We start from the raw sequence: 18,636 nt of genomic DNA, 5'->3' as shown, positions 1-18,636 counted from the left end.
CCATACCCACAACACATACAGAAAAGATGCCCCTTCTGCTGTTCTTAACTATTTATAGCATTCCAGATATTTAAATACAGAAAATTCTATGCATTCTAAATAAATAAAAAAAAAAACCTGGGCTAAATCCCCTTATGAAGTCACATTCCCGGCAGCAATAGCAGGTCAAAGTGCAGGTCATGAACTGCATTTTTCCTGCAACATGGAGAGAGTTGAAGTGTTATTTTTATTCTGGCCACTTTGTGCAACCAAACCAAATTCCACAACGATTAGCCTTGTTACTGTGATGCACTGTAGAATCGAATTAATGTCCAGTGTTGGTATTTTATCATTGAGAAGCTGGGGTTCGGGTCTTCACAGCAGAAGACGGATGTAATCCTTTTTGTTTCTTTACTTTGCTTATTATGTTATGTTTGTTGAATTATAGTGAAATACAAGCATTACAACCTAAACAAAAATTATGCTACTTTTAAAAAAATTTTAAAGTAAACATCTTCACATGCATCTTTTCAGTGGCAGATCAAAATGTACATGTCAATATTTAGTGCTCACACATTTTAAAACATAAATTATCTGTGGGGTTATGTCATAAAGTACATAAAAAATGTGTTTTAATTCCACTTATTTGCAACTGGAAACGATTATGAACAAAGATATTCTTGATAGTTGTAGAGACCTGGTATATCTGTTTGTTTACAGTGTGTTTGTTTTATAGTTAATTCAGGTGAATTAACATGACTGTGTAAATGCAGTATGTTAATAAGAGAAACTGCTTCCTAAGACAAACATGGTCAATGTAAAATATTTTAAATTCTGTAGCAGTAACCACTCATTACAAATTCTGTACTTCTTGAATAAAGCCATCTTAGAGATAAGCACATGCAATGTTTTTAATCTATACTAATAAAAGGCAAAGCCCTCACTCACTCACTCACTCACTCACCACTAATTCTCCAACTTCCCGTGTAGGTAGAAGGCTGAAATTTGGCAGGCTCATTCCTTACAGCTTACTTACAAAAGTTGGACAGGTTTCATTTTGAAATTCTACGCCTAATGGTCATAACTGGAAGGTATTTTTCTCCATTATCTGTAATGGAGTTGAGCTGGAATGACGTGGGGGGCGGAGTTTCATGTGACATCATCACGCCTCCCACGTAATCACGTGAACTGACTGTCAACGCAGTGCGTAGAAAACCAGGAAGACCTCCAAAAAGCGCTTAAGAAAACATGCATTATATAATTGAGAAGGCAGCGAAACAATAAGAAGCGAGCGAGTGACTTATACTACCATATTCATGAGTGCTGCTACCTCGAAAAGAAAGCAAGGTGTAAACCTAAACTTTAAATTAAGTTCATAGACAGGCTACCGCTGGCGTTTCACATGCCCACAGGTAATGCGGGATACAAGTTTAATGAGAGGACGCAGGATATAAACGAGAGTTTTGATCACTTTGTAACTAAGTTAAAATTGTAGGTGAAGGGGTGTGCTAATGCAAATTCCGAGAGACTGTGTTTGTGGGGATTGACAGTTAAGGCGGGTGGGGAGTCACGTCATCATATCCCCTCCCATTCATCTAATTTCGCTCTGAGCTGAGCTCCGCGGCTAACACCGTCTTCCGAAGCAACTTTGTCAGACTGCCACCAAATACTCACAGAAAAATCCACAAGTTAATACACACGCTGTCTCTAGAGTTTCTACACACTGAATCCTCCAGGCACTACTTACAAAAGGTCACATTGACAATCGTGTTACATTATTTTTAAAAACTTTTCTTTTCTTAGCACAAGCACAGCTGAGAAGCTTGATGCATGTGCTCCATAAGCGTAAAAAATAATGCATTTAATCACACTTTGCATTACAAGCAGATTACATTGATCAGCGCATCCCAATTCATTTTACCCTCGCACCACCTTAGTTTGAGAAGAAGTATGAAAAAATATGAGGTTAACACAGAAAAACAGATCACCAATTCAAGCTTTATAAATAATCGATTCGCCATCAATAATTGTTTTGGTAAAGCCATCCTCCTTCCATTTTATAATTTTTCCGCCACTAGCCATGATTAAATGAACGGTAAATAAGTAAGAGCAAAGCGAGGGTGACTTATTTAGGCAGGCATATATATGACAGCAACACTCATGACAATGTCAATCATGGTACGTTATTATTAAAATGTTTCCTTTTCTTTTTCATTACTTCTTTAACACACTACTTCTCTGCTGCGAGGCGCGGGTATTTTGATATATATATATATATCATATAATATATGAATGACCTCCAAAGATCGCTGAGACTTTTGATATCATGAACGAGTCTGCAAAAACTGTGGTCTCCTGCCCAGCAAAAGTCGAGCAGCCAGCGCGTGCATAGCTGTGCCGGCCTTTGAGACGCTGACTGCGCTTCTGCCTTAAGTCAAAGTTAGCACTTTTAATTTTTTTCATCCTCCCCCTGCGCTATAGCCCAGACAAGTGCAAACATGGGACCCCTTTTCTACACCACGGCAAAATAATATTAAGGCAATTCACACTTTCTTTTGCACGTGCCATCACAGCCGATTAATGGCAGGGACATCTCACCAGTCTACACAAGACCCACCGCGACTGTCCCCAAAAGCCGATCATAACGTCAGCGAACACATCTCTCTATACTATGTAAAAGAAAAAGCAACTTTCCTTTCTTTACACCTTTTTTCCTTTGATCCCAAACCAAAGCCTTTCTCGCTTAACACTGCAGAGGACACAAAAGTAATTTTCTTTAAATGCCGGTAAGGCACATTACCAGAGGCACAAATTTGAACGTTCACATAGAAAATGTAATTTCTATACCACAGCCGTCGTGTAGCGCCTTTCAAAAGGGATCTACTACGAGAGATGATCCATATACATTTTAGCTGCTGTTAGTTACTTACCTGTTGTGTTACACAGTCTTTAAAATGTAGTTTACCCAACCACTCCAGTAGTGCTCAATGTACCTGTACTTCTTAAAACGTTAATGTTTTACTGTTTAATAACTTATAGACTATATTTTATTATTTCTCACTTGCACTCAGTGACCAAAGCTATACACACACATATATAAAAGCTATACACACAAGTATATGTATGTGTATATATATGTATGTATGTGTGTGTGTATATATATATATATATATATATATATATATATACATATACATACATACACACACACACACACATGCATGCATACATACATACACACATATATATAATTTGTGTGTGTGTATATATGATGATAGATAGGTATATATATATATATATATATATATATATATATATATGTGTGTATATGTAGATATGTATATAGATATGTAGATATGAAGATATATATGTGTGTGTGTGTGTATATATATGTGTATATATATATATATGACAGCAGCAATCCAAGCTGTGAGAAAACAGTAAAAAGGAGGCGTGTCAGACGTCATGGTACATTTTCTGATGCATCTAGACGAAAATAACTTTGTGACGCTGCCGCCAAATACACAAAACAATTACTTTGACAATCATGTTACATTATTTTTAAAATGTTTCCTTTTCTTTTTCATAACTTCTTTAACACACTACTTCTCTGCTGCCAAGCGCGGGTATTCTGCTAGTGTAAAATAAAGTCATGCAACATTATTCAATTGTCTTTTTATGGTCTGAGGATATTCTATGAATTGTCAGTTCACAAAAAGTAAGGAGCCTCAAGGTTACAAAACTGAACATAATTCGGAATGATAATGGCAGTCAGTTTCAAGGCATGCTCATGTAAATATTTATGCCTGCTCACACAAGGGCATTTTAGAATCAACATTTAAAGGCAGTTACACATAATGGAACTTCTAGTTCAAGGGCTCATCAATTGTAACAACTGCAGTTGGTAATCTTGTTGCACAGACAATATCAGATTATACTACTCAAGCAGTGATAAACTTCCAAACTCTGTGGCGACTTTCCAGAACAGTCCGTGGATTCACTGCAAAATTTGTATAGTGTAATGTGGCTTTAACCTAACATACACATCTTTTGGACGAATGAACACACTGTGGTGCCAGCTGAAAACATTTACAGGGAGAACATTGAAACCATTACCTCTGGAGTATTTTTCTTTCATTTGTTAAAGTGATTTGCTCAAAAATTTGTAAAACTTTATTACAGTGAATTTTTTAGCATCATATACAACATTTGTTCTTGTACATTTTCTTTTCACCCTCTTGGCTCTCTAGTCAGTTCTTGCTACTTGATATATTTTTTCACTGTTATTTTACAAAATTTTACTTCTTATGAGCCTTCAGTCTCTCCAAAAGCCTGTGGACATATTTATGTGCCAAATGAATGAGCAAGACAGTGTAAGTGAAAGAAATGTAGTTGCACCTGGTACTACTCCATTTAAATGGGACATAGAGGACTGTAATTTTGATACTGTATTTTTGAAGACTACATACTTGCCTTATGCCTGTTGCAGTAGAAATAGGATACTGTGCTCCACATGCGTGAATTGTGATAAGTGCATCTAAAAATTAATGGATGATAGGAGGGATGCCATTTTAGTGCCTCTTAAAATGACCATTATGAGAAGCCATAAGCTGTGTTCATTGCATAACTATGACACTTTTTCCTGCTAATAAACTAATGATAATACATCCTAAAAGCAACCTGCATTGAGCTAGAACAATATTTGGAAATTAATTTGCATGAAGACTCTTAACTGTGCTCAAAATTATTTTTTTTCCCAGAGCTTAAGAATTCTCATGACCAGGAGAAAAATACTCTAAGTGAACTTTTTCAGGAAAAAGAGTCATCATTGCTTGTAAGTTAATAATTTACATTTAATTTGTGTCAGAAGAATCATTTGAAATATCTTGCATCTCAAAGGAAGTACTGCTCAATATAGGTTAATGTTTTTTCTTACATTTATGAAGTGTTTGAAACTATTCAAAAAGAACCTGGAACAGATTGATTAACACTATTCAAACCAAGTCAGACACACAGACCATTAAACAGCTTATCTGTACTAATGGATTCTGACACAGGATGTTTCTTCTGGTTGTCAAGTACTGCATTACTTTAATCTTAACTGTTTACTCTTTGGTTCTATAATTTCTTTCATTTGAGTTTTATTTCTACTTTAAAGCTAAGAGTTTTTACTGTAAGTAATGTGCCTATAAAATCTGACAAGTAAGCTATCCTGTGCTGGTAAGTGCAGGTGGGCCTTGATTTACAGTTGTGCCGACTTATGGCAATTCTGTATACACAACCAAGCACATCAAACCTTCAAATTTTTCTTTTCAACTGACTTTCAGTTAATTTTCATTTAGTTACTTTTTCTTCTTTTCAACGAAGCAGTTTGACATTCATGAAAAAGCAGTCATCACTGTCAGTGAGGAACAATCCTGCATACAGTTTTTGCAACCATTTTCAATCCATTTGTGCTTTCTTGTGCACATTTCAATGAATGTAACCTGCAAAATATGCAGAAAGCTCAATCACAAATAAGCAGATAAGTAACGCTCTGCCAACCCTCTGCAAACACCCATAGAGTCATGTCCATAAGTATTTGGACAGTGACACAATTTTCATAATTTTGACTCTGTATGCCACCCCAGTTGATTTGCAATAAAGCAGCTATTATGTGATTGAAGTGTACACTTTCAGCTTTAAATTAACTGATTTACCCGCACTATCATATGTACCGTTTAGGAATGAGAGACATTTTTATACATGGTCACCCTATTTTCAGGGGTTCAAAAGTATTTTAAATGACAAGCTGTTCCATAGTGAGTTATGGGCAGTTCCCTTGTAATTTCAATAACCATTAAGTAGGTAAAAGGTCTAGAATTAATTTCAAATGTGGAATTTACATTTGGAAGCTGTCAGTGTTAACTCTCAATATGAGGTTACAAAGAGCTGTCTAGGGAAGTGAAAATAGACTATCATTAGGCTGAGAAAACAAAGTAAACCCTTTAGAGAGATGGCATTAACACAAGGAATGGTCAAATAAAATATTTGGAGCATTCTTAAAAATGACTTCACAGGTGAGGTCAGCAAATTCAGAAGGCCTATACAATCATGAAAGAAAACTGTGCTGGATGATTGCAGAATTCTTTCCTTCATGAAGAAAAATCCTTCACAACATTTAGCCAAACCAAAAACATTCTCTTGGAGGTAGACATATCATTGCCAAAGTCTACAGTCAAGAGAAAACTTCATGAAAGTAAATATAGAATAAATATAAGCCACTAGCAAACCTCAATTATAAGAAGGGCAGATTAGACTTTGTCAGAAAATATTTTTTAAGGGGCCTGTCCATTTCTGGAACAGTTTTCTTTGGACAAATGAAACTAAGTTCAGTATGTACCCAAATGATGTAAAGAGTATGGAGAAGAGAAGAAATGGCTCATCTGTATTTATGCAACTATCACAGTAGTTTTAAATTGTTGTTTTAAATTGTTGTTAATATTGTGTTTAAAATATATATATGGTGTGCTCTACGTATACAGTGCCTATAGTACAATCAACTGTAAAACCATTTGACTGTGACAGTCAGTCATAATCCAACCCATATATCCTAACACAGGGTCACGGGAGACTACTGGAGCCAATCACAGGGCACAAGGCAGGAACAAACCCGGAGCAGGACGCCAGCCCACTGCAGGGCACACACACACCAAGCACACATTAGGGACAATTTAGGATCGCCAATGCACCTGTCTTTGGACTCCACGCAGGGAGGACCCAAGAAGCGAACCCAAGTCACCTTACTGCAAGGCAGCAGTGCTACCACTGCGCCATCATGCCGCCCTGACTGTGACAGATAATCCTCATTTAACTAGTTTTATGACTTCTAAAACCAATTAACTGCACCAGTTGTTATTTAGGTGTGTTCTGTTAAAGGGAGTAAATTAATGGGTTAATACCTGTGCAGTCAATTATTTTGTTTTTTATATTTGACATTAAATATTCTATTTCTGTTGATAAATTAAAAAAAAAAAAAGTCTCATTAAATACTCGTTGATGTTGTATAACAATACAATTTTAAAACTTCCAGGGGGTTGAATACTTTTTTTAGACACTGTATTTTTGTAGCTTGTGGATGAATCAACATGAAATTAAAGATAATTTCTAGAGTTTGACCTGGCTTATTAATCATTGGGTGAATTTTGAACACTTAAATTCAGTTTTGAGTAACACCAGAGATGTGTGTTTTTACAAATTATTAGAGTGAAAATTACACTGTTTTACAATGTCCAGTAAAACCAGGAGCCTTGCTTGTTAATTTAGTCTTGCAAAAAACAAACCGAAGAATGTCTGGCATTAGTTCATCGTGCAGCGTTTTATGAAGTGTTGACCTGCTATCTAAGCTTGCATGGCAGAATATGTAAAGCAGCTCCATTTGATCCGATTGATGCTAGTGTGAAACCCAATCAGCACTGATTCTACCTTCCTCTACTCATTTCTCATTGATGAAGGGTATGCATTTATCTTAGAAGGTCAATGCAGAGGAATATATACATGCTCAAAATGTATTGTTGTGGGGGAGAATCTATTGTTATTGTAACAGTATACAGGTATCACATAAAAAAAGGATTTGTGATCTTAGAGATGAAGTAAAAAATATTTTCCCGAGCAAAGGAATTAGAAATGAACACTTTATGAAAGCTGATGTCTTTCAGATATGGCCCTGCATGTTCACATGTTAGCAAACACATTATATTAATACATTTATTTCTCCACAGAAAAAAATTGAAGACATAACATCTTTGAACAGCCGACTGAATGAAAAGATTAAAGCTGAAGAAGAAAGGCGTAAAGTACTAAGAGAGAAATGTCAAGTTAGTAATATAAATATAATACAGTACTTTTTATATTAAACTGGTGTAAGTGAATTTAGATGTGTGTATGAATGTGTTCTATGATGGACTAGAATCTTGTCCAGTGCTTATTCATTCCTTGTATGTAATGTTGTTGAGATATACTATACAAGTTCATGTACTGCTAAAAATGGAATAATTAAGTTCTGAGAATCAGTGGATGAATAGAAAATTATATATGTCACATTAAAAGGAAAATGGTGAATATACAACATGTGCCAGTAAATTGTTTATCAAGACGTGCCCTTATTTAAAACATGTAGCACATGTAAATACAATAATACATTCAGAACAAGGTTGGGCATCACGTTGTTTATTTGGGTTTTTATTTCAGAAGGATTCCCACACACTGTATCTGGAGCAGGAACTGGAAAGTCTGAAAGCTGTTATGGATATGAAGAATGAACAATTGCACCAAATGGATAAAAAGCTAATGCAACTGGATAAACTGGTAAGTTATGCTCTTTACCCTGCCTGGTTAATATTTATATAATTAGAGTAGCATGTAGTACATGCCAAACATGGTGTTACTTTCTTTTTATTAATTTGCTATTAGTGCTGGTTTAGTGAGGAAAAATGTTAGTTACTTTAATCATTTACCCTTTTTATTTCATTGGTGTCATCATTTTCCCCATTACAAGCATAAAGCATTGTCTTATGGTTTATAATAGAAATAGAAAATCTTTAAGGGTGTTTATGCCAGCACCTATCATAGACAAAAGTATAAGTTGCGTAAGGTAATTGAACATATCTAATCAAGTGTACTTTTTGCATTTGCTAAAATAATTTATTTTAGATTGAGAGGAATAACAAACTTGATGAAAGTCTCAAAAAGCTTCAGCAAGAAAATGAAGATCTCAAAGCAAGAATGGATAAACATGCTGCATTATCTAGGTAAATCTAATATGTATTAGCAGAAAATGTTTACTTTTATTTGAAACTTGCTTAGACAGTCTGTGAAATGTAGAATTGTGCATTTCCAAATTTCTTTATACAAGTAAATCTTTAAATCTTTCTCTAATTTATTAGGACAGTAAAATTGTGCACTGCTTAAGTACTACAACTTAGGAAATGTACTAATATTCTAGCATTACATTTGAGGACTTAGTTAACTAATTTGGAACTAAAGTTGGAGTTTCTTCAGTTTTTTACTTCATCAAAGAGTCAGTTATAACTTTTTTGGTTATTAATTACTTTTTAACTGTGAGACATACAGTATATGAAAATAACTGATAGTAAAAATTCAATTACGTGTGTATAGTCTTTTTAACAGTACAGTACTGTGCATTACAAGAGCATTTAGTTAAAAACACAGTTTTAAGTAGCTTTTATAGACAACAGAATCCAATTTAAATGATGTAACACAGCACTGATGAGTGTACTGGTGGTGACTGTTGAAGGGTCAGTGACTAACTAGTTCAGATTTTTAAACGTAATATTTTTTGAAAGAAGTACCCAGAGCATAAGTCTGATGGTAAAATTTTGACTGTTCCATCATGGCGGCAGGTCTGGAGCTTTGCTGGTACAGGATATTTTGAGAAAATATTGAATTATTGTAATGTTCAGATAATGCAAACATGAGTTTGTTTTAGTGAAATGTAAATATGTGGTATATTTTTGTTCACTATGTGCTTACAGAGCGATACTTAATATAATTTCTTAGCCCTTGCTTTCATTTTTTTTTTTTAAGATGGTTCACTCTCCTCAAGCAGCAGGAAATGGAAGGTGTTAAACAAACGGCTTGCATGTGCCCCATGGGCAGCATTTTTTTTTTTTATAAACTTCTATTGGGAATCCATTATGCTAGGAACAGCTGTCAGAGAAGTAAAAGTGTAAAATACACATAAATGCAAGTTAAAGTAACATCTTTCAGTGTAAACAAGGTACTTTGAACTAATCAGTTGTATACTGTATTGAGTAATTGTTCTTTTCTGTGTATTGTATTGACCCCCTTCTTTTTTTGACACCCACTGAGCGCCCAACCTACCTGGAAAGGGGTTTCTCGTTGAACTGCCTTTCCCAAGGTTTCTTTCATTTTTTCCATACAAGGTTTTTTTTTGGGAGTTTTTTCTTGTCTTCATAGAGAGTCAAGGCTGGGGGGCTGTCAAGAGGTAGGGCCTGTTAAAGCCCATTGCGGCACTTATTGTGTGATTTTGGGCTATAAAAAAAAATAAATTGTATTGTATCAGTAATTGAAGTTACACAAAATTTGTATTTTAAAACAGGGAAAGTAGAAAATTCTACAGTGCTTTTAAATGGATGGTTCTGAAATTTTAAAACTTTACACAGCATGCTGTATTTTAGATGTCTCAACAAATTTCAACCAAATCAGTTCGCTTGAAACGGAGTTGTTTAATGATGACAGACAGACAAAGCATTCACATAATGCAAAAAGCACTTATGTGAGAGTTTCTAAAAATGCTTGCATTTTGAAAATACCAGACATTTTACTTTATCTCTTCATTCTTCAAATGTGCATTAATATAATGAAAATTCCCAACTAAACAACCTTCAGGTAGTGGAAATACCACTAGCAGTGTGGTATGCCCAACTTATTTTCACTAAAACCCCTTCAAACTAACCCCATCATGATCCTTTGTGCAATAAGGAGTAGCCAGAACAGGCAAAACACATTAAAACAACAGAATATCTGTCCTGTCTACCCATTTCTTAAACTTGCTTTTTTGTCCCATCATGTCAAGGAAGCCACATCCTATTGTTGCTGTATTTACACAGTCTAGTAATGAAGTCTGGATTTTGTAATAATCCATCACAGGACACCTTCACTCTCACACCGGGCTAATATAGTCTTGCCTATATTTACTACAGACATTTTCTGCAACAAATCCTAATGCTGTTACTGCAATTTAATGAGGGGGGTGAAAATTTGGCAAACGCATCATTCTAAGTGATTCTACTAAAAATCATAAAATGCTATTTGTTATTTAAAAAAAAAGAAAAGAAAAGTAAGGTTTACAAATTGCTGTCCATTGGGCGTCTGGTAATGAGTGCCATTTTGTTCAACTCTGCATCTTTAGCTGACCAGCAGTATACATTTTTAAGTGTTATCTTTTTGCAAAATTAGTTAGTGAATTTGTCCTCAATGTATTGGAACATTTCAATCCTTAATTAATTTTCTACAAATTGTGCTACCACATTATGATAATTCTAGTTGAATGGAATTTAAAAACCACAACAAATCGCAGTAGATGATAAATTACACCACTCTGTAAAGACTTTTCAGCAGAGCTCCGCATTTCCAAAGTAATGTGAGCTTGCTGTATTCTGGCAGTCAATAATGTGCAGCTGGGCAGCACTGATGCTGTATGAAGTCTTTCCCGGTACCTCTGCCTTTTTATTGTCCTCCTTCAGTTCTGTTATGGTATGACAAACCGGAGACATCAGACAGAAAGCTTCTCTTTGGTATAGTCCAGAACCCCTGTATACCTTCTTTCCTTGGGAACACATCTATATATATAATTCACTAAGGCAAGACAACCATGGAAAGCACGCCGGAAGCTGCCGACAAGTGAGACAGGAAGGAGCCACGCCCACCAACTCCAAGCCCATTGGATACGACGATGACAACTCGCAGGGCCACGCCCACCATCTCGGACGCGACGACACAGAAAAAATGGCGTCATTTATATTCGTCTGTCGTAGAGGCCGCATGCAGTGCAGGTCAGGTTAATGTCATGTGCACGTCATGCACCTCCAAGCTACATTGAATGTTCATAGAGGCATGTTTCTCGCGGAGGTGAATCGCCATATGCAGCGTGTGAAAGGATTTGCGAGGGGTATCCCTAAAAATTCTTTACAACTGAGGTTAAAGCACAATGAAGTAAGCAGTCTTTAAAAAACGACTTTTCGGTTACGACGCACGACCGTGTGCACCATAGCAAACTTTTTTACACGCTACATACAGCTATTCGCATCCGCGACAAACATGCGTCTTCTTAGATGCTTGTGCAGGAACACGGAAGACGTTTTCCTGCCCACCAATACTCCTTTTTCACCGGCCGGCGTCTACCCTCGCTCTCTAGGCATTCACACTGCGTGCCCATTTGCCCGGACACAAAAACTCACCGACCACCTAGTTAGTCCCTTTTGTCTGTGGTAAGAGTCCACATGCACGTCTGAGCCACGCAACGTTTGTTATGCCGCGGGTTCACTATTGTGTTGTATTCTGCTCTCTCCAGAGTTCCATCTTTTCATTCACTTACTGTTGTATTCTCACACCAACCCGTTTTAGACATCCGTGTCTTTCCAGAAGTGTTTAGCATTCAATAAATAATTATACACGACATTGAGTGTGTGTCTACCCGGCGCAGAGAGGCGTGGGTAAGCCGTTGAACCCCATTCGGGCTGCAAGCCGTGGAACTCCCACTAAGTGCGACTCCTACGCTCCCACTGCTTACGTCCCAACCCTTTGTGCACACCCCCCCTCCCACCTCGCTACTACCGTGGCCGGGTGTCTTAGTGGATTATATATAGAAAAGCAGCCAGATCCGCACAGAGCAATGAAAAGTCTACGTCAGTCACACGTACATCTGCACTGTATAAAGACGACGACTCAAGTGACGAGTTGGAGGTGAGCACATGAGCGGGCAGTGCATACTGAATGAGAAATCAGCAGACTAGCATGATGGACAGAGCTGAATGGACGTCCGTCCTCCTCTCCTCCCGTTCCAACCTCCGCGCCGTGCACCCCCAGTTTTCAGTCACGGACGATTGTGTGTTGGTTCGTTCCGTGCATTGTTACAATGTTGCTTTTCTTGCTGATTTCTTACATTACAGATTTTTCAAATGTTAATTTTCTCCCTGTGCTTAAAAATCATTAAAAAACCGGCCTGATTATGCGGCGTATGGTACGCCGCGGGTTGGCTAGTTGTATATATTTTACTCACAGGTGGTTGTCGGCTTCAGCGCATCCAAACACACACACACACCCTTACAACTTTTTTTTTAGTCAAAGATTGGTCTGACTGAGTTGCTAGGGATGTCAAACTAAACACCTTGGGCTCTTGGGAGAACTCCACAACTGCCTTTAACTTGAGGATTTTGTAAATTAAGTCTAACTGTAAATTGCTGGTAAGGTTATGTAGTGGGAGTGGGGCTTTATACACTAGATTGTCATATACTATGTTTTTAGCTAAGGATAACTTACAACTGTGTTTTTTTTTTTATATTAAAAAGGTGGTATTGTTGCCAGGTTTTTCTACCTATTGTCTTTTAAAGCTCTAATTTTTGTGCCTTTTAATTTTAAGCCACATAGCTAATAGTTTGATTGTACTTTTTAGTGAGCAATTGACTTAATTTACCTCTGCTCTGTTTAGCCAAAAAAATGAGAACTGAATTGTTTAATTGCTGTGCATTTGTCATGGTGCTTACTACTTGAAGGTGTTGACTCTTCCTCAACATTAGCCTTTTGTTATTAATCTAAAAGAGTACTTAGTCCCTGGCCCAGGAGTCAAATTGTTTTTGGAAGGGTATTCAATAAAACCTTGCAATATTTTTATTTATACATCATGATTTTTTAAGTCCTACTGATCTGTTTTCATGACTATGAATTATAGCAGTTTCATACAATTCTTTGAGAACATTTTCAGCAAAGCATGCAGTTTACAGTAGGGTATGTTTATAAACTCTTTGGCATAATTCTGTTTAATCCAGTGTTGACATCCACTTTAATGGTACATGTTAAACTATTTTAGGTGACCCTTTCCCTTATTGATTTTTCTAGCCTGGTCAACCATAATGTGCCATTAAGACTAGGACATAACTCATAACAAAAGCTTTTTTGTCTATACCAGGGGTCCTCAATCATGGTCCTGGAGGGCCGCAGTGGCTGCAGGTTTTTGTTATTGGCAAGAATTGCTTTATAATTAAGCAACTAAGTCAGAACAAAAATCTGCAGCCACTGTGGCCCTCCAGCTCTGTGATTGAGGACCTCTGGTCTATACCAAGTTAATTATCTAGTTGACATTGTTTCCTTTTAAATTAAGATACTTTGTCCACATCATACTTGTTTGGTCTGTGGTGATAAAAGATAATTTTGTACCTGAAGTTTCAGTATTTTTCTTTATATTGACTTTGTATTCTAAGGTGAATTATGTATATGTCTTAAAAACATTTTGCAATCCTACAGACCCTTCTAATTATTTTAGACAGTTCAGTCATTACGGATAGTAAGATGTCTTTTCTATAAAGCTTGCAGTAAAACAAGCCTGATGCCTGCCCAAATTTGCAGTGGTTGGCTGCATTTAAGGCACCAATGTTATATTTTTTTTTAATACAGTAATCCCTCCTCGATCGCGGAGGTTGAATTCCAGAACCCCCCACGATAGATGAAAATCCGCGAAATAGAAACTATATGTTTGTATGGTTATTTTTATATATTTTAAGCCCTTATAAACTCTCCCACACTGTTAACATTATTAGAGCCCTCTAGACATGAAATAACACCCTTTAGTCAAAAGTTTAAACTGTGCTTCATGACAAGACAGAGATGACAGTTCTTTATCACAATTAAAAGAATGCAAACATATCTTCTCTTCAAAGGAGCGTCGTCAGGAGCAGAGAATGTCAGAGAGAGAGCGAGATAAAAGCAAACAATCAAAAAATCAATACGTGCTTTTAAGTATGCCGAAGCACCGCAATAAAGCGGCATTTTGTAGAGGAGCGTCCGTATCCTCTAGGCAAACAGCCCCTCTGCTCACACCCCCTCCGTCAGACAGAGAGAATGTCAGAGAGGGTGAGAGAGAGAGAAAAGCAAACAATCAAGCACCGCGCACGAAGCATATCTTATATCATTGAGGAGTTTTAGTTAATATGTAATACATGCTCTGGTTGGGTAGCTTCTAAGCCATCCGCCAATAGCGTCCTTTGCATGAAATCAACTGGGCAAACAAACTGAGTAAGCATGTACCATAAATTAAAAGACCCATTGTCCGCAGAAATCCGTGAACCAGGGAAAAATCTGTGATATATATTTAGATATGCTTACATTTAAAATCCGCGATAGAGTGAAGCCGCGAAAGTCAAAGCACGATATAGCGAGGGATTACTGTATATACCTGTAATAGTTTTATGAAGAAATTTCCATCTTCTTATACTTTTTTTTTTTGTGTGAAATGCGTCCCACTTAGTTTAAATACTCAAATTGGACATTCATGTTAAAGTGGCCAAACAAAGTTTGTGTCTTCTCTAGTGGATTCTATAGAACAGTTTAACATCTTTAACAAGAAGATTCCTAACCTCTCCAATGCAGCTTATGGCTCAAAATCTGCAGTGGCAAGTGAACTGAACAACAGAGAAAGCATTAAAAGAAGCTATTAAAGCATTCTGTTGATTCTTTCTTGTTAACTGTGTATACCTTTTCATGCTTTTTGCTTTTTAAGATTTTTTTTTTTAACCTGAGAAATACTAGGGTCAAATTTTATGAATTCACTTCAAACACTTTTTTAAATTATGTCATTTGATTTCATGTTTATCAATGGTGACACTGGTCTTCAAAAAAATTTTAAGCTCCTATCAAAAAGTTTAGTGTTCACTGTACACTTTATGGATGCTGAATCCAAATCTGACATCAGAATTGCTGTATCACATCCAATTTTAAGAGGTTAAGAATTGAAATTAAACAAAACCCCTCTATTTTAATGAAAATATGTAGTATTTTTAAAATTTAAGAGCTCACTCTATCCTCATTGCAAACTCAGCAACTGGAATAATGGTGCTAGGCTTTATTCACATGTGGTATAAGTGAATTTCACTGTGCTACCAAGATATATTTCTAACTAAGGTGTTGTACCATGTTAGTCATTATGGATGTAGTTAGAAATTTAGGCCCCCTCTTCAGGCAAGATCGGCCTGAGTTGCCTTGAAAACTTGCATATTGTAATCTTTTTAGTTAGCCAATAACATGTCATTTGGCTTGAATTTCCACTTCTAACAAATGTATCAAAAATTGTCCGGTTTGTTTGTGCAATTCTGTGACACATTTTACTATCTTAAAAGCATGACTTAAAAATAACATGGCCTGCACTTTCAGAAAGTTTGAGTGCTTCAGAACCTTGGGAATGAAAGGGAAGGTTTAGTTTTCTAGTGGGATTTTTCCCCACTTCTGTTTAATTTCTATCTTCCATTTCCAAAATGTGTAAAACTGGAAACTTTTGTTGTGTGTATTATTTTACCATTTTATTACCTGTTATCTCTCTACTGGACAATACAAAGACATGTTTTACATTCTAATTCCTGGATATTTTGAAGGAATAAGAAGAGCGAAAAAAAAGTACTGGTTAAGAGCTAAAAATGTGTAGCAAATATTTGATTTTGGGTTATTTCCACCTCAACTATATCAAGAACAATGAAGACTAATTTTTCAGCCCAAAATGTATTTTTTCATTGAATCAGATGTCTTGCAGAAATGGTTTATTTTAGAGAAGTTCTAATTTTAGAAATGGATTCAGCACACCTAAATCTACAAAGCACATTTTTCTTTTTTTTTTTTTGCGCTGGTGAATTTTGGAGCAGTCCAGTGTAATTAGTTCTAATTGAGCAACCTAGATAAATATCTGTTTAATACATGAAGCTCTTTTTATGCATTTCTTAACATCTCTAGTTGGGCGAACAGTCTTTAACTGATATGAGATTTTGAAAAGACGATCCTTTGACATGAATATCTGTTTTATATTTTAGGCAACTTTCAACTGAGCAAGCAGTTTTACAGGAGTCACTTGAAAAGGAATCCAAAGTCAATAAACGTTTGTCAATGGAAAATGAGGAACTTTTATGGAAATTGCATAATGGTGATGTCAGCAGTCCTCGAAAGCTGTCACCTTCTTCTCCGTCCACATCTTTACAATCGCCTAGGAATTCCACAGTATTTTCTAGCCCTGCTGTGTCACCTAGATAACAATTAAGCAGGCTTCAGCGAAGCTTTATAGTAGTTTGGACCGAAATGGTGTTTATTATGACAAAAAGCAGCTATATTAGCTGTGTAAGATAAGCAGTTTAGGAATTTCCTCCTCCTGTTTCTTGTACAATATTTGAAATTAAATTAATATACAAAGACATTTTTGCACAAATGCACTTGTAGGGCAAGGTGGCTCTTGTTCTCTTAGCCTGTTGTGGAGAAAAAGGAAATCTCAGGGCCTGTACATAATTTATCACAGTGTTTGTATCATGGATACCTGTTATTCACAGAAAGCATTTTTCAAGCAAAGGTTATGGTTGTGTTGTGTGAATGGAGATGGTGGTAGCACTTTGGCAATGAGCTGTTGTAAGGCCTCTTCTGACTGTCATATTGAAAAAAAGTACACAAGCTGTTTGCTGCCTTGATTACAAAGACTTTAAATCTACATTCAGCTGAGGAGAACTTGCTAGTAATGAGCTTTTTTTGAACTATTTTCTTTTGGAGCTTTAATAATGGCCTTTTAAACTGCTCATTACTTGTAGTCCTCTTGTCTTTGCTTTTGTAAACTGCAATTCTGATTACACAGTAAAGTAAAATTGTGTAGTAATCTTGGTAGCATACCAATAAAATTGACAAGGATATTTTTGATAAAGACATAGGACCAAAAAGTGTGGTATTGAGTGTTTTTCTTGTTTTAATATTTATTTTCATTTGGCTAATATGTGACTTCCTCAATAATAATATGAAAAAGCCATTTTTGATTAAAGTTCAACATCTCAGGATAGTCTGCAGCCCTGGTAATATGAATTATTTGCCAGCATGAGTGTATTACTTTACACAGATTTATTCATAGCTATAATAAACTTGCCTTAAAATGCATTTCCTAAGGCTAAGGTTTGGAATGATTTTGTGGTTTCAAAAGGCAATTGTGTGGATGTCAAAATTGCGTAATCAGTATATATGTTTTGAAATATGCAATTATGTGTAAAGAAAGATATATATTAAAAGCATTAAAATAATGGCATGAGTATGTCATTTTTGTTTTATAATTTCACCTGTCATGTACTGCTTTTTATTAACAAGGCAACTAACGGCATAAAAGAAATTATTTTTGAAATGAAATATATTTGCATCTTGTTTCATAGTATTTACATTTTGTTGAATACATTTTCTTTTTGCTAAATATTTGAGAATGAAACTAAGACAGTGAGCCTGAATAATGCTAAGTGGCAGTATACTACACAGTACGGAAGGAGGAAGAGGAGGTTGGGAAGCATGCTTTGATACAGTACAGCGCATTGCCGCACCCACTTCATGACGGACCACCTCAGGATCCCAAATTAGGACCCGAGCACAGCTGTACAGTGGATGGTAGATACCTCCACACCACACTAGTTCGAATGGAGTACAACAGTGTGAGGCACATTAATCATTGTGCTTTGGGATTTCACCACATTGTCTGTCATCAAATGACTTTGATGACTGTCATAATCTACACCCTGAACCGCACAACTACTCTTTACGTTTGAGGGTCCTGTAAACAAAAAGTCTATCTTGAGACAGTTCCTCATGTATTTAAAAAGTAAAAAAAAAAACTAACTTAACAATTGCAGATACCAGGGAGGCTGTTTTAGCAGAGTATTCATGAATTCTTGCCATGTTCTGATAAAGGTTTGCACTATGCCTCTTGAAGATTTTTTTTCCTAGTTTCAAATGTGAAATCACTTTCTAATTGAGTTATGGAACATTTAGAATAATTCCAGTTAAACAAGATTAATATAGCCTACTAGTTCACTATAGGTTTATTGTAGCATAATCATATCCAAACTAATATTACAAGTGACTGTA

General features: G+C 36.2%; 1 protein-coding gene across 2 annotated transcripts in view; it reads left to right on the top strand.

Annotated features, from left to right (window-relative positions):
• The window catches only part of mtus1b (microtubule associated tumor suppressor 1b), a 67,035-nt gene extending 49,638 nt beyond the window's left edge, over positions 1-17,397 (top strand). For both annotated transcript variants that reach the window (XM_039750945.1, XM_039750946.1), the window contains 5 exons: positions 4,740-4,813; positions 7,740-7,835; positions 8,209-8,325; positions 8,671-8,768; positions 16,572-17,397. In XM_039750945.1, the coding sequence (XP_039606879.1) occupies positions 4,740-4,813; positions 7,740-7,835; positions 8,209-8,325; positions 8,671-8,768; positions 16,572-16,788 (602 nt within the window). In that variant the 3' untranslated portion in view covers positions 16,789-17,397. The remainder of the gene's footprint in view (positions 1-4,739; positions 4,814-7,739; positions 7,836-8,208; positions 8,326-8,670; positions 8,769-16,571) is intronic.
• Positions 17,398-18,636: the final 1,239 nt, after the last annotated feature.

Source organism: Polypterus senegalus, chromosome 4 (assembly GCF_016835505.1).
Source record: "Polypterus senegalus isolate Bchr_013 chromosome 4, ASM1683550v1, whole genome shotgun sequence".
NCBI classification, from domain to species: domain Eukaryota; kingdom Metazoa; phylum Chordata; class Cladistia; order Polypteriformes; family Polypteridae; genus Polypterus; species Polypterus senegalus.
Note: the sequence above shows the minus strand (reverse complement) of the source record. Positions and strands in the feature narration are given on the sequence as shown.